Source organism: Lactuca sativa, chromosome 4 (genome assembly GCF_002870075.4).
Source record: "Lactuca sativa cultivar Salinas chromosome 4, Lsat_Salinas_v11, whole genome shotgun sequence".
Taxonomy (NCBI): Eukaryota; Viridiplantae; Streptophyta; class Magnoliopsida; order Asterales; family Asteraceae; genus Lactuca; species Lactuca sativa.
The window spans coordinates 215,998,972-216,021,693 of NC_056626.2; the positions used below are offsets into that span (position 1 = coordinate 215,998,972).

General features: G+C 34.7%; 3 protein-coding genes and 1 long non-coding RNA gene across 5 annotated transcripts; all 4 read right to left on the reverse strand.

The window, feature by feature from the left end:
- Positions 1-5,158: 5,158 nt before the first annotated feature.
- On the reverse strand, positions 5,159-5,825 carry LOC128133580 (uncharacterized). Its single transcript, XM_052771077.1, has 2 exons — positions 5,673-5,825; positions 5,159-5,572 (listed from the first exon to the last, which is right to left on the reverse strand). The coding sequence occupies exons 1-2, from the start codon at positions 5,823-5,825 to the stop codon at positions 5,159-5,161; spliced, it is 567 nt and encodes a 188-aa protein (XP_052627037.1).
- A 65-nt stretch (positions 5,826-5,890) lies between these two features.
- Positions 5,891-6,474, reverse strand: LOC111901604 (uncharacterized). The gene is made up of 2 exons (XM_052771417.1): positions 6,282-6,474; positions 5,891-6,193 (listed from the first exon to the last, which is right to left on the reverse strand). The coding sequence occupies exons 1-2, from the start codon at positions 6,387-6,389 to the stop codon at positions 5,891-5,893; spliced, it is 411 nt and encodes a 136-aa protein (XP_052627377.1). The 5' UTR covers positions 6,390-6,474.
- Positions 6,470-9,220, reverse strand: LOC128133581 (uncharacterized). Its single transcript, XM_052771078.1, has 6 exons — positions 9,158-9,220; positions 7,817-8,415; positions 7,588-7,729; positions 7,353-7,496; positions 6,901-7,272; positions 6,470-6,481 (listed from the first exon to the last, which is right to left on the reverse strand). The coding sequence occupies exons 1-6, from the start codon at positions 9,188-9,190 to the stop codon at positions 6,470-6,472; spliced, it is 1,302 nt and encodes a 433-aa protein (XP_052627038.1). The 5' UTR covers positions 9,191-9,220.
- Positions 9,221-9,844: 624 nt separating this feature from the next.
- LOC111886541 (uncharacterized) lies at positions 9,845-12,229 on the reverse strand. 2 transcript variants are annotated; one of them, XR_008232205.1, is made up of 6 exons: positions 11,894-12,229; positions 11,737-11,784; positions 11,110-11,455; positions 10,651-10,807; positions 10,495-10,572; positions 9,845-10,052 (listed from the first exon to the last, which is right to left on the reverse strand). It is a non-coding gene; the product is annotated as an uncharacterized LOC111886541 (long non-coding RNA). The 2 variants fall into 2 exon arrangements; XR_008232204.1 differs by having other exon boundaries at positions 10,495-10,807.
- Between the last annotated feature and the right edge of the window lie 10,493 nt (positions 12,230-22,722).

Below are 22,722 nucleotides of genomic sequence, written 5' to 3' on the forward strand. Positions count from 1 at the left end.
CCAACTTTGAAATGACTAGACAGTAATGACAAGTCACTGTAGTAACCTGCACATCCCAGTGGGTCCCTTTAGTGACAAGAGATAAATGACCGTTTGACATGACAAAACACTGCATAAAGCTGAAATTCGTAGTCCAAATATAACCATTTCGTAGTCAAAGTATTATTTCATAGTCTATTTATTTATATAAATAGATGTTTAAGATCTATAAACCAAACACCCAAATCACCTAAACGAAACGAATTCCCATTATTAGAAATGTCGTCGAATGCAGCAAGTTCTTCGAATGAAGTACCTGGTTCCAATTCTGAAAGGCCATGGACGACAAACGAGGTGTTAGTTCTAACACGGTGCTGGCTAAGTGTTAAGGATGGTGAACCGTTACTTGCTCCCCCGCATTGCCTAATTGGTGATGAATGGAGTCGCATCACATCTTTGTTTAACCATGAGATGGGAGAAGGGCAAAAAAGAGAAAAATCAGATGTTGTTACTAAGTGGACGGATGTAAAGGAGGAAGTGACATGGTTCAATCGAGCATGTAGTTATGCGAAACGTAACAATGTTCGTTGTCGTGACGAATAAGAGTTCTTGGAAGTTGTTACAGAGTTTTACATCTTTGAGCATGAAGGCAGAGACTTCGAATATGAGGAAGTTTGGAAGGTTGTTAGAGATAAACAGTATTTCAAGTAGACCGCTCTAATTTGTGTTAAGAATAAGCCATGGACTTGTGTTTTACGTTAATGCTTTGATCGTATTATGTCGTTTTTTTCATGTAATTGTTGTGATGTTTTAATGGTTCATGGAATCTTGTTACTAATGTATTCTAATATATTTTGATAACTAATGCAATGGCCATTTATTAACCCAAGTTAATCATACGAGTTTCTCACATAATAAACTAAAATATATTAACTCAACTTAATCATACGAGTTTCTCACATACTAAACTAAAATATATTTTAAACATATGAAATACATACAAATTACATACGAAATACATGAAAATAACCTAGTACTCACATAATAAACTAAAATAGATTTTAAACAAACAAAATACATACGAAATACATAAGAAATACATGAAAATAACCTAGTACATGAAAATAACCTAGTACTCAAATAATAAACTAAAATAGATTTTAAACAAACGGGATATATTTCAAAATATTCCAAGGGGCTTCAAACTGGAATTCCAACCCGTTACTTAATGACTTGTATTCCTCCTTAGCAGCTTCCAAGATGACATCCTCAGTAGCATTTAAACGGGTGTCGTCAATTTTGGTATAAAGATCGTTGAATAATAGAACTTCGGTTTTCATTTCATACCATCTTGCTAAGATGTCTAGTTCGTCACGATCGTTTCTTGTAGCCATTCGGTTTTCAGCATTGAAAATATTTGTTAGACGGCTCCAAAACATTGGATCATTCAACTTGTTTGTCTCATACACATGAATATAAGCATGTGTAAGAACCAAGAACTCTTCATTGCTCCATGATATAGAAGTCATTTGGATTGAAACAAAGAGGGTAGAATCTAAAAAACAATATTTGAACAACTATATTGGTTAATTTAATAACGTTTTGCATGTAACTTAGGGTCAATTTATAGTAGTTTCTACACAAAATCGCAGTCCAAACTTCTAATATGTCTGCAATTCATAGTCAAAATTAATTGACGAATGCAGTGTACTATACTTATAACACAACAGATCACTGTTCGAGTTGACAATTCATCCCCGGTTGAATGACAACACAATAGATTGCTGTTTGAGTTGACAACTCATTGCACCAGGAAAGTAAGGAGTCGTTATAAATAGATTTCAATATCCGTTGTAATTGTATTCTATTACTTCCCTCCTTGCAATTATGGACTCACCACGTATATGGAGGAACGCAGAGGAGGTCGCTTTGGTTCAAGCTTGGATTACAACTGTAGAGGTGGATTTTCCACCGGGTCCCCCACAAGTTCGTGCCGGATCATTTTGGTCTCGTGTCTGTCATTTGTTTTACCGTTTAATGAACCACACTCAATATCGAAGAAGAAGAGATGTCAAAGCAAAGTTTCTGGATATGAAAATGAAGGTGAAACAATTTCAACGTATTTATAACGAGTTGGATAACGAACATGCAAATACGGATGAAGACATTCTACGGCAGGTGGCTTTGGAACTATACCGCTTTCAATACGATGGTAGCGAGTTTACCCACTTAGATGCATGGAATGTTTTAAAGAATGTCCCTTATTTTTAATATGCATGTTGGTTAAGTTAATTGTTTTTCGTTATTTAAGTTGCTTGTTGTTGTATGTGTCTAGTCGTTACTATTTAATAAACGTCCATTTCTTTTAATGTATGTTGTTCCCTCAATAGCCAATATTTAGAAAGCAATAAAATAAAACCAGGGTACATAAATAACTAACACATAATACGACATAAAAAATAAACTGGGTACATGGATAACTAATACGTAAAACAGCAGTAAAATAAAAACGGAGTACATAAAAAACTAATACATAATACTACATAAAACATAAATGTGCTACATGAATAACTACTGCATTGAGGGAGGTAACAGGACCACCGTTTCATTTGGTATTTCCCAATGCTCATATGATGGTATACCATTCACCAACTCAGATCCATATGCAACTCGATACACATAATTAGTGAACTTGTATTCAACCATTCTCTGAATGGACTCAGATGTACGGGTTCTTAGACATGCTATAGCGTGGCCACATGGTATACCGCTTTTTTGCCATTTACCACAACTACATACCCTTCGTTCAAGTTGTACGTTGCTGGTGGCAAAAGTGTCATGGACTTCAAATGTATCCCCATACAAACGTTTTGCATTACAATTGTAAGACTTGCTGAGACTTTTTTGAACCTTACTCTCAACGTAAGGGGTCAACCCACCAGACAACCTCCCTGTAAAATTTGATATTTTAATAAAAATAGCATGACAATAAAAAAAACAAAATATAACAATCTCCCTTACCAGCCAGTTCGGCCCGTTCAGCATACTTTGATTTTATCGACGTGGTGGTTAACTTAATTATCGTTGTTATAGGAAACTCACGTGAGGATATAATTTGCAAAATTTCAGGGACGTCAATCGATTTAACATTGTAAAGTATTTTTGGGAAAAATGCTCTTGTCCATTTTGAAATCGGTATATCGTCAAGCCAGTAAATTGGACTCATAAGCAAGGTGCAGAAAGGTGGTTGCCTACATGTACTTTGCAACCTTTCGAAACACAAGTAAAAATCATCAACGCTATATGCATTGCATGACTTCCAAAACAACGATTCGACTTCCGTATTGTTATGTCCGATAGACTCACGTATCTTTCGAGCTATATCTTTAGGACAATATCCATGATAGGAATCTGGGTAGGCACTGTCAACACCAAAGTCTATGTTATCACACATGTTGCTTATGAAACCAACCTCTGTGTCCTCACCTAAACAATCTCTTAACCTCATCATGAACCATCTCCATGATTCTTCACACTGTAAGGTTCCCAAACCAAGTGCTAAGAGTAGTGGCTCATGATTTCCATCTAAAGCCACTGCGAAGTACATTGTTGTCAGAAAGCTCCCAAGAAGGGGTAAATAACCCACATATATTAGCGGTATCATGCACCTAAGGAAGGTACGAATCTACATAAAAACGAACACATATTAGTGTTATGTAAGAATTAATCGACATACATTACCATGAAATATTGTATAACTCAATAAAAGAAGTATGTTATACCACGCAACCTAAAGCCACAAAACAGAATTGAAAGCGGTTGTTATCGGTTTTCTTAATGGCTGTGAAGGTATTAGGATTTGTTCTTTGAAGGTTATGCAAGAAAATTGGTAGTTGAGAAAAGGTTCTTTGGCTGTGACTACTCATTTTCAATACCGATAATTGTGCTCTACAATGATCACACAAATGAAATTATAAATAGAAGATATTGTATCTCTACTGATCAAAATTCATAGTTTAACCCTTTAAATTCGTAGTTGAACATTTTGAATTCATAGTCAAACCAGTTCATTTCATAGTCAAATTTCACTGACCGACATGACAATACTACAGAATGTACTTGTCTGCATTTCATAGTTGAACATTTTGAATTCATAGTCAAACCAGTTCATTTCATAGTCAAATTTCACTGACCGACATGACAATACTACAGAATGTACTTGTCTGCATTTCATAGTTGACCTTTTTGAATTCATAGTCAAACCAGTTCATTTCATAGTCAAATTTCACTGACCGACATGACAATACTACAGAATGTACTTGTCTGCATTTCATAGTTGAACATTTTGAATTCATAGTCAAACCAGTTCATTTCATAGTCAAATTTCACTGACCGACATGACAATACTACAGAATGTACTTGTCTGCATTCCATAGTTGAACTTTTTGAATTCATAGTCAAACCAGTTTATTTCATAGTCAAAAAGAATTGTCCGTAATATGATTTATTCTATAAATGGGTGTCACTCATTATGAAAAAATTTAACTGAGAAAGTAACTCCGATTTAAAAGAATAAGAAGGCTAATGGCATACTGCAATTGTGGAGGAGAACGTATCGTTAGGATTTCGGGTACAACTAAAAACCCAGGAAGATTGTTCTACGCTTGCCCGTATTTGGTATCATGTTCTTACCGTCATTCAAATTTAAACCCTCGTGTTTACATGACACAAATTTATTTTCTTACTGTGGATATTAAATTTAACAGGGACCAAAATGCGGGTTTATCAGTTGGGTTGATGAAGAGAAGGACCAATCTTCTATGGTAATAGCTAAAGTAGCTAACTCTAATAAGCTCTTTCAATCAGAAAATAAGAAGTTAAAGATAGCGTTGGTTTGTAGTTGGGTGTTGTTCTTGGCAGTTCTTGTTTACAAGTTGTAAGCTTTTCAATATTGTTTTTATGGTTTTGAAGTTGTTAGGTCAATAAATTGTTGTATTTGTAACGTTAAAACAAATGTTGTGGTCGTTCTTATGTTGAATTTATTGATAAGTAATTAGTAGGTCATTAAATTGTTGTAATTGTCGTAACGTTATATTTTTTGCCATCCGTTGAGTAAACTCTAAAGATAAACTAATAATGAAATCCAACATTAATTTGTATATACATTTATATAATCCAACTACAGAGGAGCAAGACTAGACCCCCAAATAATTTTTGTCATCCGGAGACGGAACTCTAAAGCTGCGTTCTTTGGGTCAATAAGAACACGTATTGGTTGACCTGAAACCAATTGCTCCATAAACATACAAAGAAAAACACTGCAATCTCCCAAATGACTACTTTGTTGGGGAACGTTTTCTTCATAAATGAATTGCATATTCAATGGAATCCTTGGGATGTTCCTCCGCGCCCAATACTTAATCTTGTCCAAATAATTTGCCACCCGACGTTCAAATTTGGAAAAGATTCCTTCGGATTGGAATTTTTCATAAGCACCTCTACCAAGACTGTCATAAATATGCACTTCCATTGACGCTAATCGTAGTTCCCCAAATAGCCAATGATTAGGGGATGAATGAATCGGCAATAAGACCTGTATAAGGATCAGAAAATAAATTTATGTTTATTTACATCACAATACAAAAACATAACAAAAAAACGATATTATTTTCAATATAAAGTATTAAGTTTACCGTATCAACATCCCACCAAGCAACCATGAAGTTGGGGTATGTAGCAATACCAGCCATAAACGCCCTCCAGTCCTGTCCTTCTTCCAAAGCATGAGAAACAAAAAAATTTGGAGGCATTATTGTATGTCGGTCGCTCTCAAACCGTCTCTCCATCAAAACTCGGTACCAAATGGTTATATGCTGCACACATGATACTTTTGTTATTGACTAAAAAACAATTAACTTTTAAAAGAATTAATTAACAATTTATTTACCGCTGACTCCAACCATCCGTCGTGTGTATGCCCAAACAATGAGCTCCAAAAATCTCTATCTAACACGAAATTAAACAAACGATGCTGCACATCGTATGAATGCAATACATAATTTTGGATGACATCCTCACCGCCTGCTACGTAAGGTTGCAGGCGCAACATGGAGAAGTCATGAGCAACACCAAAAACTGGAGGAGGAACGGGGCTTGTTGATTTCATACCAACCTTCTTTTTTGTTCTTCTTTTTTGTTTCGGTGTCGTGTGCAACTAAAAACAATATTCAAATGTTTAAATGTATATCTTTCAGATAATTCACATAAACATAAAATCATCAGTTTATAAATAAAACGAATACCTCGGTGTAAGGAGTGCATAAAAATTGTGATGGTTTTCGACTCCTAGGTTTATCGGGTGTAACTTCTTTGTCATCATCATCATCATGAAAATAATCTACATTTCCCATTATTATAAGTTCGTCTTCATCCGGCACATCATCATCAAATTTGTTCCCTGCATTGTCATTCCTCTCCTCCCACTCCTACATTAAAGATAATACTGTATACTTAATAACGAAATACACATAATTTAATAACCAATAATATCTAAATAAACAAAATATTAATATTAATGTAACTATATAATAACCTCTTTAACTTCACTATAATCGTTTACATCAAACACATCATCATCAAATTTGTTCCCCGCATACTGATTACTCTCCTCCAACACCTACATTAAAAATATAACTTTTTACTTAATAACGAAAGACACTTTATTAAAAAGTAATTATTAAAATCGTAAAGGTAACATCTATAACAACCTTGTCGTCTTGAGTATCACCAAAAACATTTTGAGTTGTATTGTTTTTATTCATCACTTCATCTTGCACAACCTATATTTTCAAATATAAAATATGAACACAGGTATTCATATATGTTAATAAAATTTAATAAATAATGTAGCGTGTAACTAACCTGTTCATCATAATTTCTTTGTGACACTGTCAGTTCCTCAAAAATAATGTCGTTCCAAAATTGTTCATTATTCACTTCTTCATAAAAAACCTCTGTAGGTTTTTGTTGATTCATAAACACATGCTGCTCCAGCGCATGTACCCGTTTCAACAACTCGTCTAGCTTGTGTTTCCCACTGCCCCGACCTCTACCATGAGAGCGACCACTGGACGACATACTAGACGAAGATTCGTCTTGTCTCCTAAAATGGTCCCGTACTGGGGATGGAACTGCTTTCCCTTCACCATATACATACTCTTGAAATGACATATAATAAAAAGATGTCATCTCACCATCACCCGGTAACATGTTTTGTCTTGGTGGTAGCCCCTCCTAAAAAATTAAACATATTAAAAATGCATATAAAACTATAATAATCAACTTTATTAATAATAAACGAAATATTTTTAAACCTGCATCTTTGACCAAATCTTGTTCACGTCAACCCATTTCAATTTTTTTGTTCCGCTCCATCTTTTCATCCGAGGCAAGTCTTTATTTTTTCTCAATGCAAATCCACATGCACGAACAGCCGGAATCATCTCATATATCCATATCTACAATTTTGTACAATAACAGTAATAAAAGTTAAAATTAAAATAAAAAATATAACAATAAAACAATTTAAATATAATAAAATTTTTATACCCTAATTGGAGCCGTAAATCCTGAGACGGAATACTTTAAAGTTTGACCACGCTCAGGAAGTGATAAATAATGATGTATCTTATTCCACGTATCCTCAAGGTCAACATAAGTAAAATCCCATAGATAGCTACCCCAAGCGAAGCTAACAAAACAAAAAAAAAAACAAAATTGATTATTATATAAATTATAACTTTAATAAAATAGAACTTTTAACGTAAAGAAAATATACCTATTCCAGAGATCCAAATTCTCAGCCAAATAAAACCAATCTTGTGGCACCCGATCGTTAACTTCTTTGCCCAAAAAACTTTCACACAAAATGTATATCAAACATACTCTAACTGCATCAAGGTCGTCAAGTGCTAGGAATGTTTGATTTAAAATTAAACTTTTCAGGTCGCCAATTTTCACCGAACTATTAGTATGGTCCGGAAATAGCCGTTCACGCAGTAAACATCTTTTTTTACTGCTTATTAATTTTTCCGACCCTTTTCTCCCAATGTTTTTTGGATACTCCCCAAAATTGAAGCCGGTAATCAAACAAAACTCTTCCGGCCCATAAACCATTTTGGTATTGCCTACTCGAAAATATAAACGTTTTATTCCATCTGGAGATAAAACAGGGTCCGGCCGGATCTGATGAAGGAACATTTTATGAAACAATAAAGCGTCCCCTTGTAAACGAGGGACATCAATAAAATAGCCAAAGACGGTATTTCTGAAAATAGCACGTCGGGCATCATCTAAAACTTCAAAGACTTCCCATATGTTACCGCCAGAGCCTTTTAGGTTCGCAAAGGCTTTCGTATTCATTAAACTAAAATCATGCTGCAAAAAAAAACACAAAAACAAATTAGATAACTAAAAAATATATATTTTTTTAAATATATGATTACGAACTGCAAATACTTTCTTAATTACTAATATATATATTTCCCCGATAAAAAACAATAACATACACATATATAAACAATTTTCCAAGTTATACAACAAATATATTTACGATAGAAAGCAATATCATACATAATTATATAAATATTTTCAACTTAAACATATTTTCAACTTAAACAAATTTTCAACTTAAATGACAAATATATAAACAATTTTTATCTTTCTAATTAAAACTAACATTATATAACCATATAAACAAAAAAATTTAAAAATAAAACGACAACCAAACTAACAATTTTGCAAGTTATACGACTACTTTATACAAATTTTTCAACTTATACGAGAAATAAAAACAATTTCTAACAATATATATATGACAAATTTTCAACTTATACAAATGTTATACGACAAATATATATACAAACAACTATTTTGCAGTTTATATAAACAATTATAGGATAAAAATTTACAAGATTTCAGGTTATACAACAACTAAAAAAACTACAAAAATAACAAATTGTAAACATTATCTACGCAGTCACATTATCTACGCAGTCTCTACTTGTCTCTACTTGCATTTAAACTTCAAGTATACTAAAAATATACTAAAACTATCAAACACAACAAAATTAACTTTAAAAAAAAATAACTTTAAACATTAAAAGAGTTAAAATCTAACCATATTTGCGGGATTGTTGACATAATCCTCCATTTTCTTCAAAAACTAGCCAAAATTCCGAGAGATGCCCAAAGTTAGAGAGAGTTTTTGTGTAGAGAATGGTGAAAATGAAAAAAAAAAAAAAAAAAAAACGTTTTTATACCTAAAAATCACCCATTTCGCAGATGAGAAGGTCCCATCTGCGAAATGGGCATCTCATCTGCGAATGTACAAGTGCCTGAAGCACAGTTGTGCTTCAGGCACTTGTACATTCGCAGATGAGATGCCCATTTCGCAGATGGGACCTTCTCATCTGCGAAATGGGTGGCTAAATATGTAATCTCGATTTTTTTGGCTATTTTTGTAATGCAATTAGTATAATTGGCTATTTTTGTCATTTTCTCTTTTATATATAACTAGGGAAGAATCCCCGCTTTGCCGGGTTGGAATCCAAACACAATCAGTGAATGCAAAACTTACAATGAGAAATAAATGTAAAAAAGCATGTAATCAACAATCGAGGTTTAGAGCAGTCCAAACATCTACAAACATGGAAAATTACTGAAAAGTTCTTATAAAATCAAATATTTGGCCAACAAAGATGGAATGGAAATTGATATCTTCATATTTTACTTCAAAAAAATACGTTAAAATATGTCAAAGACCACTGAAATCCATTTCACTTTTCTTTCTGAATCATTTCACACATTTATCAACCTCTTTCAATTGAGGAGCAATAGAAATAGAACCATCATGAAATGTTAGTATATTACAAATAAAAAAGGTATATACAAAAAGTCTACACATGAGACATAAAATACCTCTTTTCCTCCATAAGATACAAATCAAAATATAAATCAAACCATGGTGTCATACATCAACTCCCAACCAAATCTCTAAGGTCACTCTAAAGTACCTATGGAAGCAAAGAAGAAACGTAAAATAGTCTTAAGCAAAAAATAAAATGAAAAGTCGAAAGGTTAATGTACTGATAAATACTGGAACAAATCTACAACCATCACTGAGTTGTCATTTATAGAGCCAAATGGGTTCAAAGCAGTTGAATTCTTATGGGTAAAACTCATTCTTTTGGTATACTTGGAAAGTGGAATGACTAAACATTAGATTCCTTCCAACAAATTCTCATTGTAAAGATAGATAGCAGAATAATTGAGCAAAAAATGACAAATTTACCCTTTATAAAAATAAAGATCACTTCTACATCAATTGCAAGAGAACCTAGGTAAAAAAAATGTTATCCGCCAATAGTATAAGTGAAAATACATTGTAGTAAAGGAAATAAACCATAGCATCATATTATAATTAATTGATTTATCAAAATAAAATGAAAAGTATACCTTGACAAATAGCACAACAGCCTCATCGTATGAATTTTTTTGTTATTTTCTTCTAAGTTAGTGGTCTCATTTCTCCCCCTGAAAAAAAATTCAAACATAAATAAAGTAAAGTGGTATTTCTTTAACATAAACACCACAGTATATTAAATCACTGACCAATAATCCCAAAAAAATAACTATTAAGATATACGATAAGGAGATTTTGTACTACAATTATCAAACGGCTTAAACTCTCCTTATTCATTATCTGTGTTGCAATCCAACAGATGACATTCACTTTTGCCACACCCGGCTCACAGAAAACAGCGAGAATCTGTGATGAAGAAAAACAAAGCTGAGAGTTTCAAACTTGTAGTCTGAAAATGTAAACAGATAACATGTATACTGAATTGCTTGGTGGGTTTCATTTCTACTGAAGAACAACATAACCAATATTTTTTCCTTTCCATATTGGCCAAAATAATCCTTGAAACAAATAAATGTCAAATTAAAAGTAGAAACAACGAATTAACTTAAAAACTTTCAATCTAAATCCAAATACTAACGAACTGTTGAAATTCATAACTGAAAAAAACCATAACCAAAACATGATGCAGTAAGGTCGGTGTGATTTACCGGTTGATCCCTCGTGAATTTGGATATATCTCTACAGCAGCAACATTTCCAAAGACCTTTCCCAAGTCGAAAAATTTGTACAGTATCAGAATCTGGTGGCAAGTTAGGCAAACGAAGATCGTCTTTTGGGGTCTAAAGAAAGGCTTATACACATCAACGAATTTCCAGCTGAAACGATTTTCCAGATCTTAGGGCAAGGGCAAAATTGGCATCAGTAGTCCTATGTATATGGTGGGGCTCAATCGGAGGAGAGATTAACATAATTTGGGGAAGTTGTACATAAATCTTTGAAGTCCTAAACCCATAGAAACAACAGCCCTCGTCGATTGTGATCAGAGTACACCCCCTGCACACAATAAGCAAGAAGCACAACTGAAAATAAACAAATTAACCAAGATTTGTATCACATCAATCTTATTTTTGATGATTGATAGAATGTAAAGAATAAGAACAATGACATACATCTGTAACAAATATGCTTCAAGTATAAAAAAGAGAAAATAATTGGTCATTGTAACATGGAAATACATCAGTCTTTCACACAATAATCAACATGTTGAAAATTTAAAATTTTATAAATAAAATAAATAAAAATGTAATCTTATCACCTACACCATTAATATTTACCTGGAGTTTCTTAATACCATTATTATCCGCCAATATATCACATAAAACCTGCATATAGAAGCACATACATTATTCCGTAACTATAAACATCATAAATATGAAATATTAGATAACTGGTAAAAAACAAAATCCAAAAATTAGTTCAACCAATATCTACCTTTTCATTAAGTTGAAAAAGGAAAAGCAGGGGAAAGCATCGCTATCATGGAAGTCTACCCTTTCAATCATAGTAACATTAGTCTTCTGTGTTGCTGGTGCAAGTCGGTCTGAAACCTTCCATATATTCTAATAGCAAAAGATTTGATTTTGATGGTAGTCAAGAAGGATACGAAGGGGGAATCGATCGTCGTGACACCAGAGGACCTTGAAACAACTTGATTCACAGGATGAAGGACCGGCGTAAGAGCCGTTGTTGTAACGTCATCCAGGACAGAACAACAACAACAAACCTAACCCTAATTGGCGGAATCAGGGATGGAAAACGGGAAGCCACCGGAGGACGACGACATATATAAAAGGAGGTGATGCGAAGGTTTCTGGATAAGAGTCGAGGGTTATATAAGAAACAAACTGCTGTGAATTCCAATTCCAATTCCAGTGAAGATGTTTGTGAAAATGGGTTTGAATCGGGGGAGGAATCAGAAAAATTAGTAAATCTTTATAAAACGATAAATTACCTGTTGCTGCTCGATTTTAGAGAAGGTATGCGACCGCCGTTTGATTTTAGACAGTCGACTATCAAGTAGATTTCCAGCAAAACGAAGGTCGTGAAGACCGGCAGAAGGGCGTCTGGAGCTTCGACGGTTCCACGGTGGCGACCGATTCTAGAGCTGTATACATGCATAGCGGTGGATGGAGGCTTAAAGGAGGCAGAGACGATCAGTTGGGGGTATTTCATAGAGGCGGTGTAGAAGGATCTGGAGGCCTTGACCATGATAGATTCAGAGAGAAATGAGTATTAGATTAAGTGGTGGAATAATTAGAAGAAGGTATAAGAGATAGTGAAGTTGAGTCGGTGACAGTAAGCACATTTCTATCGGCAGTAGGCGGTGAGCAGATGACATCGGGCAAAGAGGAAGAGACAGATAAAAAATATAATTATCAAAAAGCAAAATAAAAAAAGAAAAATACAGCCGATGACAATAAAGTACTGTTCATGTGGTACTTGTAAATTAGTATGTATATATAATGTGCATAAAATAAATTGTACAAAGATAAACCTTTTATTTATGACAATAATCATAATCATTTAAAAAATTTAGTAAGTTTAATGATACATGTGCACAAAATAAAATATCATAAAAGTTTATTACTATCATAAATTATCTTCTCATATAAATCGTTTTCGTATTGACCTGGAATTACTTCAAACTCGAGTATGAATTCTATGTGATAACAAACTGCAAAGTGCAAATTATAAGCAAGGCTAAAGCACGAGCTTAAAAATATAGGGAAATGTCACAGATGACCTACGAAGTTTCTATGGTTTGTCGATTCAGTCCCTAAAGTTTTCATCGGGCTTTGTGGGGGTATAAACTAGGATACAGTATGCTCTTTTAGTCCCTTTTAACCTGTAATAGTCGGTCCACCAGGCGACAGTGACCTTTTCAATCCCTGACTTTCAGCAAGTGACAGTTTCTACCTAATTTTCAAAAATGTTTAAAAATTTAAGGGCTGGTGAACAAATTCAGATTTCTCATGAACATATTTTTTTTCATGAATGGTACATATGAGATTCCAACAAGTCTTGGCGGTTCGGAAAGTCGTTTTCCGTGATAATGTCACATTATTTCGACTATGTCGGATTTTAAACTTAAATGTTTATTTCATTTTGTTGCGGGGGAGAATAGTATTTGTTTATTCATTCAAGATCATTCTCATGACCATTTGCAAGTTTTATAATCACATTTTTATTATGAATAGGGGAGAATTTGATATGGTCATTCGAAATTAGATTGTGACTTTTCAAATTTGAAGATTTTTGATGAAATTTGTGGTAGTAATATAAAAGTAGCTTTTATAGAAGTTCTTCATCGCGCTCATCTAAATCATTTACAGAGAAGTAGTTTTTACAGAAGTAGTTCTTCATCAAGCTCGTCTAAAGACTTGATATTTTTCCTACTTCTAGTATTTTCTCGATCAAGTTGCGTTGGAAATCTTAAAATTTGTGTTGTTACATTATATTTTTTGGTGGCTAATATCATTTGCGTATTTGAAGATCATTCTGACTTGGAAGGGAGTTCTTCAATGACAAGAAGTGATTTTGTTTCTTAATTCTGAAATGGGTTTTTTTATCGTGGGTTTGGTTTTCTAGAAGATCTTTGGGAATACATTAGAAGATTTTTGGAGTTTTGGCAGTTTGGAATCAAGATTTTTGTTCGATCTACCATTCATGGAGACTTATGTATTCAGTTACTGTTCATCTGGGTAATTTTCCTTTAATCTGATTCGCATTTTTGTTAGTATTTTTTGATTGGATCTAATCAATTGTTTGATTCAAAATTGAACTATAAAATCTCTTTTGATCTGGCCCAATGATTTGTTGCTCATTACTTTTCACTGATCTGATTGTTCACGCCCAAAAAAAGTTTATACTTCCTCATTCCAGTTACTCATTATTATCATCCGTCGTCGACAATATAATCTTCCAACCAGGGTTTCTCATTCAAGTTATGAACAATCGAATCTCAAACACAAATCAATTGATCAAACCATGAATGAGAAACCCTGGTTAGAAGATTATATTGTCGACGATGGATGATAATAATGGGTAACTAGAACGAGGAAGTATAAAAAAAAAATTGGACTTAAACAATCGGATCAGTGAAGAGTAATGAGCAACAAATCATTGGGCCAGATCAAAAGAGATTTTATAGATCAATTTTGTATCAAACAATTGATTAGATCCAATCATAAAATACGGAAAAAAATACGAACCGGATTAAAGGAAAATTACCCAGATGAACTGTAACTGAATACATAAGTCTCAATGAACGGTAGATCGAACAAAAATCTTGATTCCAAACGGCCAAAACACCAAAAATATTCAATAACTTGTGCATAAAATCATCAAATCAAGTACCGATACTTCAAAAATCAATAGATCTTCAAAAACCTGCTCCGATACCACTTGTTAGGATTAAAACCATAATTACGATTTGATGAAAAGAATGCGGAAAATAAGAACGAACACAATAATAAAGATATGTTGAATGATCAATCGTTTTATTCATGAACATGAGGAATAAATTACACTTTCAGAACAGACTAAAGAATCTAACTCTATATAAGAAACCTCATTATGTTTGTCGGCTACATTTTGCCTCACTCTTAACCCTAATTATGAATAATACACTTCATAAAGGGGGGCCCATTGCCATAATCAATGGAGTAATTTGAACCCTATATTCTCCCCTTCAAAGTATGGAATGGATGACAAGGCTTCAACTTCCAAAACAAGCATCTAGCAAATAAGAAAGATCTCGCGACAAGGAATATCAAAAGCGATCCATGAATCTTAATTCTTCAATATTCTTCAAAAATGGGTTCTAGGATATATAAACCAAGCACTGAAGTAATGTTTTTAAACTTCATTTTCTAATGTAATCCCAAAGATCTTCTAGAAATCCAAACCTAAGAAAAAAAACATTTCAAAATTAAGAAACAAAATCACTTCTTGTCATTGAAGAACTCCCCCTCCAAGTCATAATGATCTTCGAATAAGCGAATGATATTAGCCACCAAAAAATATCATGTAACAACCAAAATTTTAAGATTTCCAACACCACTTGATCGAGAAAATACTAGAAGTCGGAGAAATATCAAGGCTTTAGACGAGCTTGATGAAGAACTACTTCTGTAAAAACTACTTCTCTGTAAATGATTTAGATGAGCGCGATGAAGAACTTCTTCTGTAAAAGCTACCTTCATATTACTACCACAATTTCATCAAAAATCTTCAAATTTAAATTTGAAAAGTCACAATCTAATTTCGAATGGCCATATCAAATTCTCCCCCTATTCATAATAAAAAAATATGATTATAAAACTTGCAAATTGTCATGAGAATGATCTTAAATGGATAAACAAATACTATACTCCCCTGCGACAAAATGAAATAAACATTGGAGTTTAAAATCCGACATAGTCGAAAAAAATGTGACATTATCACGGAAAACGACTTTCCGAACCGCCAAGACTTGTTGGAATCTCATATGTAATGTTCATGAGAAATCTGAATTTGTTCACCGACCCTTAAAATTTTAAACATTTTTTAAAATTACGCAGAAACTGTCACTTGCTGAAAGTCAGGGATTGAAAAGGTAATTTTGCATCCCTATCCCTTTGATTTGTATTAATTTCGGAACAGGGATGAAAACTGTCACTTTGTCAAATTTATGGGGACCAAGTGTGTAAATCCGTAGTCTTCTTCCCCAAATGCCCCTGATAAACGAACACAACTCACTCTGATTGACTAAGTACCAACTCCGAACATCAAATGATCGCGAACAGGAGAGAACTCCGAATGCACTGGTTCCGAGCACCCAGTTCTTTTCTAATGAAGATGTGAGTTACCTATCCGAGTCAGGTCTCAATTCCAATTCTGAGCCGATTAGAACTTCAAATCCAAGATGGTTCGTCCCGAGTCAAACAATCATACTTTTGACAGCAGCTCCGAATCAAAACTCCGAATCAATCTGTTCTGATTGTGAATCCAAATTACGATCCTGATTAAGTTCGCAGGGAGTCCTTTTGCACCAAAAAAATCCACAATTCCGATTTTGACTTTTGACCATCGACAACAATTAACACCAAACAACAGAGCTAATTTTCCTAAACCCAATTTCTGAGCTAAACGAGTCGAGTACCGGATCAAACAACACATTTAATCAACCTTCATTTGTTCTTCGTCACCTAGACTCATGTTGTCATTCACGAAACCAACAAATCTCAAAAATCTATGAAACAACTAATTGTAACAAATTAGAACAAGAAATCTTCTCCAGTTGGTTCGATTTTAAACAAGCGTAAGATAGATGAGACTAAATTTGCAAACAAGAACATTTGAATGTCCAAAACATCACAATCAATTTTCAGATCCTGTCATCAAATATTGAATCAAATCAGATATTGAATAAAACATACGAATCTCAAGGAACAATCGAATCTCAAACACAAATCAATTGATCAAAACTTGAATGAGAAAACCTGGTTGGAAGATTATATTGTCTGGATGATAATAATGAGTAACTGGAATGAGGAAGTATAAAAAAAAATTGGGCTTGAACAATCGGATCAGTGAATAGTAACGAGCAATAAATCATTGGGCCAGATCAAAATAGATTTTATTGATCAATTTTGTATCAAAAAATTGATAAGATCCAATCAGAAAATACAGACAAAATAAGAAACGGATTAAAGAAAAATTACTCGGATGAAAAGTAACTGAATACATAAGTCTCCATGAACGGTAGATCGAACAAAAATCATGGATCCATATCGCCAAAATACCAAAAATCTTTAATAAAATCTTCAATAAAATCTTCAATAATTTGTGCAGAAAATAATCAAATCAAGAACCGATACTTCACAAATCAATAGATATTCAAACACCCACTTTGATACCACTTGTTAGGATTAAAACCATAATTACGATTTGATGAACAAAATGCGGAAAATAAGAACGAGCATAATAATGAAGATATGTCGAATGATCAATCGGTTTATTCATGAATATGAGGATTACACTTTCAGACTAAACTAAATAATCTAACTCTAATAAGAAACCTCATTATGTTTGGAGGCTATATTTTGCCTCAATCTTAACCCTAATTATAAATAATAAATGATAATATATAAGGAATAAGACAATTCTTGGGCTTTTAACCTATACCTCATAAAGGGGGTCTATTACCATAATCAATGGAGTACTTTGAACCCTACATTTTTTAATCCTAACATTATTATTATTACTATTCTAAAACGAAAATAAATATAAGTACGTATTTAAATACATTGTAAAAATAGATTTTCCACAATGCGTTTTTTAATACATTTTCAAATACATTGTCAAAAAAAAAAGATTTTTAAATATTTTTTCTGAAAATACGTTTTCAAAAATAATTATAACATATTGATATTTAGATATTTTCCATTTTTAATCCTTGATATGCGAATTGTTGCATTTTGACCCTTAATTGCATTTTTGTATTTTTTTTGGAGCCACCTTGAGTACGCGGGGCGTACCCAGGTACGTTGGGCGTACGTGCCAAAATATCAAACCCTAATATTTATGGTTTAGACCCATTTAAACATCCTTAGATCCTAAGTTTTCTTTCTAAAATCAGTCTCCAGCCTCAACTTCGACTTTTGAAAACCCTAGTTCGTTTTTTAGCATTCTTGAACCATTTATGTGTGTTATTGTGTTCATTAAGGATGAAGAATGAAAAGAGAACAACTTCGAAGCTTGGAACAACCTTGGATCTGGAAGTTTTGCACCCTTCTACATCTCTAGAAGGTATAAATTTCATACCTTGATGGTTATTTGGTTAGATCTAGCTTATATGATGTTATTATGTAATTTTGTCCCCAATCAATGGTGTTCTTGAGTATGGAATTCTCTAGATCCAAATAAATTGTCCTTCTAGAAGATTTAGAGTATCTATGGTCATAAAAATGCAATCTTGATTGTTAGTTTCCTTCCATGTATGGTTTATAATGTCTTTATGAGTTAGGAAGTTATGGTTTTTGTTATCGGGCACTTAATAGCCATGAAAGACCACAAAGTTAGAAACTTTATAGTTAAAGACATTATTTGAGGGCTAGATATGGAATTTGGGCAAAAGATTTTAAGGAATAAGCTCTTAATAAGAAAGGAAAGGAATCCATTGTGTATGTTGGGCGTAACCCATGTATGCGGCGTGTACAAGGTCAACCAGCCCGTTTTTGGTCAAGCTCGAGTACACTAAGCGTACAAGTTGAGTACATTAGACGTACTTAGTTGTGTTGACCAGGTTTGACTTTTTGACTTTGACCAAGTTTAACCTAAGGTTAATTTGGGTATTTTGAGTTGTATTTGAGATTGGTCCTTACTTGATGAATTGGTGATGGGTAGAGTTGATATTCGGGGTAGAGACTTACTCAGTTTTTTAATTGGACCGATAGGTAAGTTTTCCTCACTGTACTTGCGAGTCGAAGGCACCAATACCAGCCCATTGGGTTGTGTGTCCTGTTTTAAAGGATGTTGTTATTCTATATTGACTTGCTGGTATAAAGTCCTGGTATATATGATGTTTTTATGCGATAGTGATCTGTAGATCTGCATGTTAGTCTGATTGAATGGTTATATGTTTATCTGTTATTGTTATATGTTATATGTATTGTGTATGTCGACATAGTACGGTTGGGTTGAGGCGTTACTGCTTTGTACGAAAGCCAATAAACCTAGGAGAAAGCCAAACATAAGTTGTGGGGACAAGGGGCAAGCCAGACTTATGATGTGGGGTCACGAGTTAGCCATACAAGATCTTTGAGCCTAATAGAAAGCTAGACTCATGTTATGTACTCCGAGGTAATCCAGTCTGTTAGTTGTGGACCCAATATTCATGTTGTTATATATTGTGTGGTGGTATTTTTGGGGAACTCACTAAGTTTTCGCTTAGAATTTTAATTTTATGTTTCGGGTACTTCGGATGACTATGGGAAAGCGAAGGCATGATCGTGTACATCCTCTTGGTTTTGATGATTTTGATTTGGGACACTTTGATATATGATTTCTATGTTTAAGAACAATATTTTGTAAATTATTGGCTGATTTTTTACTTTATTTGAAAACAATGATTTCACTTGATTTAAAAATGAATATTTTTACCTAGATTTTTGGGGTGCTATATGTTGGTATCAGAGCCATGGTTGAGAGAATTGGATAAACATTTGTGTGAATCCAGACTCAAACTAAGGAACTACAATAGTTTTCAAATGGTTTTCAAAATTGTTTTCAAAAGTAACCAAGGAAGGATGCAATGTGTATGATCAACGTTGTAACAAGAGTATACCCCAAGTTACTCATACTTTTATTTGTTATTTATGAGTATGATATAACCGTGTGTTAGTGATAGGCTATGGATCTTTAGTGATTGCACGATAGAATTGTCTGATATATGATATCTGATAGCCTAGGAGGACTTCTCATATGTTAGGTGAAATTCACATCATTACTATAATTGTTTAGTGTGTGCATCATAGTTGTACATAATTAAGATTTTATAGTCTGAGAATAAAGAATGTTTGATTTAGCCTTATTTCATGTTCTTGTCTGGTGAAGGGTTTAGGATAGGGTGAAGTATTCGACTGTCTATAGGATTCAATGTCATGTATGATAACCATGCATGAGTGACTGAAGGGTTGGTGGAGGTTTCATGAGTGACTATATGGTTATAGCAACCAGTTGAGGAATGATTAGTCACTCTTGAGATAGTAAGGATAGGATCTATCCATATCCTAGTTTTGTATTAGTTTTGGGTGTTTGTGATGATCCTTGAGACAAACACGAATATGTGTGGAAGGTAGTATAGGCCCATACTACTAAAAGCACAGTACCCACACATGTAGAAAGGAAGTCACAAATCCTGAGGGTTAGTATAGTCATGATGGTTATATCAGTATGAATTGCAGCCCTTCTAATGTATATTTTGGTTTATTTTTAGTATGATGTTCATGAGAGGAACTGGATCTGGATCTGGAGCGAGTGGTTAGGATACGCCAGGGTTAACGATCAGATATGAGAGATGATTACCGATGTTTGAGTCTATCAAGACTGCCATGATTGAGCTCTTCGATTATTTCTATGTTGCACTCTCTGAGGATGTTGTTGCATCTACCGTGGCTATTGCTACCATGGGGTTTCGAAGGGAGAGAGCTTTCCATTATCGAAACTTCAATAATACGAAGCCCCTAGAGTTTGATGGGGTCAGGGACCCGATTGTAGCGATGAGGTGGTTGTCTAATGTGGAGGGTTGTTTCTTCACATGGTCATTCCCTGCTGACCAGAAGGTCAAGTGTACCCTGAAACTTCTCAGGTTGGGGTTGAAGGATTGGTGGAGACTGGTGACAGGTACTTACACTTCTAAACAGAGGGCTGCTGTTACTTGGGAGCAGTTCTCGTAGATGTTCCGTGTGATATATGTTCCATTGGTGGAGAGGGAGAGGTTAGCTCAGGAGTACTTGGAGTTGAGATAGACGACTAAGTCGTTGATGAAGATCACCAAGATGTTTACTAAGAGGGCTCTTTTCTGCCCGGAGTTTGCTGCCTCGGAGCAGGATAAGATAACTTGGTACTTTAGCACGCTCAAGATGGATATTCGACAGTTTGTGTCTACCCATCATTATGCTAGCGTCACTGAGCTTCAGGATTCCACGAAGAGACAGGAGATTGATATAGAGATTTAGACGACGGAGTTGAGGCAGGATCATGTGGAGTCACAGCTTGCAACGAAGCGGTTTAAACTCGTTGATTCGAGATTTGGGGGACAGAGGGGCCGTACTTGTGGCAATTGCGTCAAGGTTCATGAGGGTGCTTGCCAATCATCATCTGGATGCCAGAAATGTAGAAAGGACGGGCATTATGCCAAGTATTGTAATCAGCATGCCTCACCCATGGCTCCCAAGATTTGTTACCACTACGAGCAAATTGGTCATGTGAAGACCAACTGTCCCTTGCTTGTCGCGAGGCTGGCTCAGGCTCCAACGTCAAGATACTTTGAGGATTATAGATGTATGCCAGGGTAGGGCGGAGCCCCCATGGTCTAGAGAATGTGCTTTCCAGCTTACAGCTGAAGAGGCCAAGGCGGCGCCAGATGTCGTTACTGGTATGTTTCCTTTTATTATTATATCAGTTATTTTATGGTATGCTTATGTTTATGATTTTGTTAGGTACCTTCTTAGTGAAATATTTCCCTGATCTTGTGCTTTTTGACCTGTGTGCGAGTCGGTTCTTTGTATCTCATTCATTCAATAGGAGTTTTCATATGACTCTTGGAGAGTTGGAGTGTCCGTTGTTTTTTTCTATCACCGACAAACACGAGATTTCTAGATCGAGTGTTTATCAAGGTTGTGTTTTAGAGATATTTGGGGTGCCTTATCAGATTGATCTGATCCGTATTCCCATGGGAGATGTGTGTGTGATTGGGGGGATGGAATGGATGAGTAGATTTGGGGCTATGATTGACTGCGAGGGTTAACGAGTGGTAGTTCGAACCCCAAGTAGGAGGGAACTAGTTATTTATTCAAAGTTTGCCTGAATTGGGTCAGCCTTTTGTTCTGTTTTCAGGGTTCGACAGTATATTTATCATGGTTGTATGGGTTATCTTGCTTATGTGTTGGATACCTGAGCTGGGAAGAATGCTTTAGTTTTGGATGTTCCTGTTGTTAAAGAGTTTGGAGATGTGTTCCTAGAGGAGATACCCGGTGAGCCACTTGAGATGCAGGTTGATTTCAGGATTGATTTGGTTCTAGGTGAGGCTTCGATTTCCAAGGCGATGTAACGATTGGCACCACCTGAGATGTAGGAGTGTCCTCTCAGCTTCAGGAGCTGTTGGGCATGAAGTTTATTAGACCGAGCAGTTCGCCGTGGGGAACACCGATCTTATTTGTAAAGAAGAATGATGGTTCACACCGGATGTGCACTGATTACCGGGAGTTGAACAAGTTAATAGTGAAGAACCGTTACCCACTTCCACGAATTGATGACATCTTTGGTCAGTTTCAGGGTGCATCTTGGTTCTCCAAGATTGATTTAAGGTTGAGGTATAATCAGATAAGGCTTAGAGAGGAGGACGTCGAGAAACCATGTTTCATACTTGTTATGGTCATTATGAGTTCGTTTTGATGTCGTTTAGGCTCATCAAAGTGCCGAAAAACATTCATGGATTTGATGAATCGAGTGTTAGGCTGATGTTTGATCACTCTGTCATTGTTTTCATTGATGAT

Bases quoted from the DNA above. Each gene is read 5' to 3' on its own strand.
- LOC111901604 (XM_052771417.1), bottom strand. From the start codon at position 6,389: ATGGGAAATGTAGATTATTTTCATGATGATGATGATGACAAAGAAGTT. The intron at 6,194-6,281 runs GTATTCGTTTTA...TATTGTTTTTAG, and splicing joins TATGCACTCCTTACACCGAG to TTGCACACGACACCGAAACA.
- LOC128133581 (XM_052771078.1), bottom strand. From the start codon at position 9,190: ATGGAGGATTATGTCAACAATCCCGCAAATATG. The intron at 7,730-7,816 runs GTATATTTTCTT...TTGTTTTGTTAG, and splicing joins AATTTGGATCTCTGGAATAG to CTTCGCTTGGGGTAGCTATC. The intron at 7,273-7,352 runs GTTTAAAAATAT...TTAATTTTTTAG, and splicing joins AGATTTGGTCAAAGATGCAG to GAGGGGCTACCACCAAGACA.
- LOC128133580 (XM_052771077.1), bottom strand. From the start codon at position 5,825: ATGGAGAGACGGTTTGAGAGCGACCGACATACAATAATGCCTCCAAAT. The intron at 5,573-5,672 runs GTAAACTTAATA...ATCCTTATACAG, and splicing joins CTTGGTGGGATGTTGATACG to GTCTTATTGCCGATTCATTC.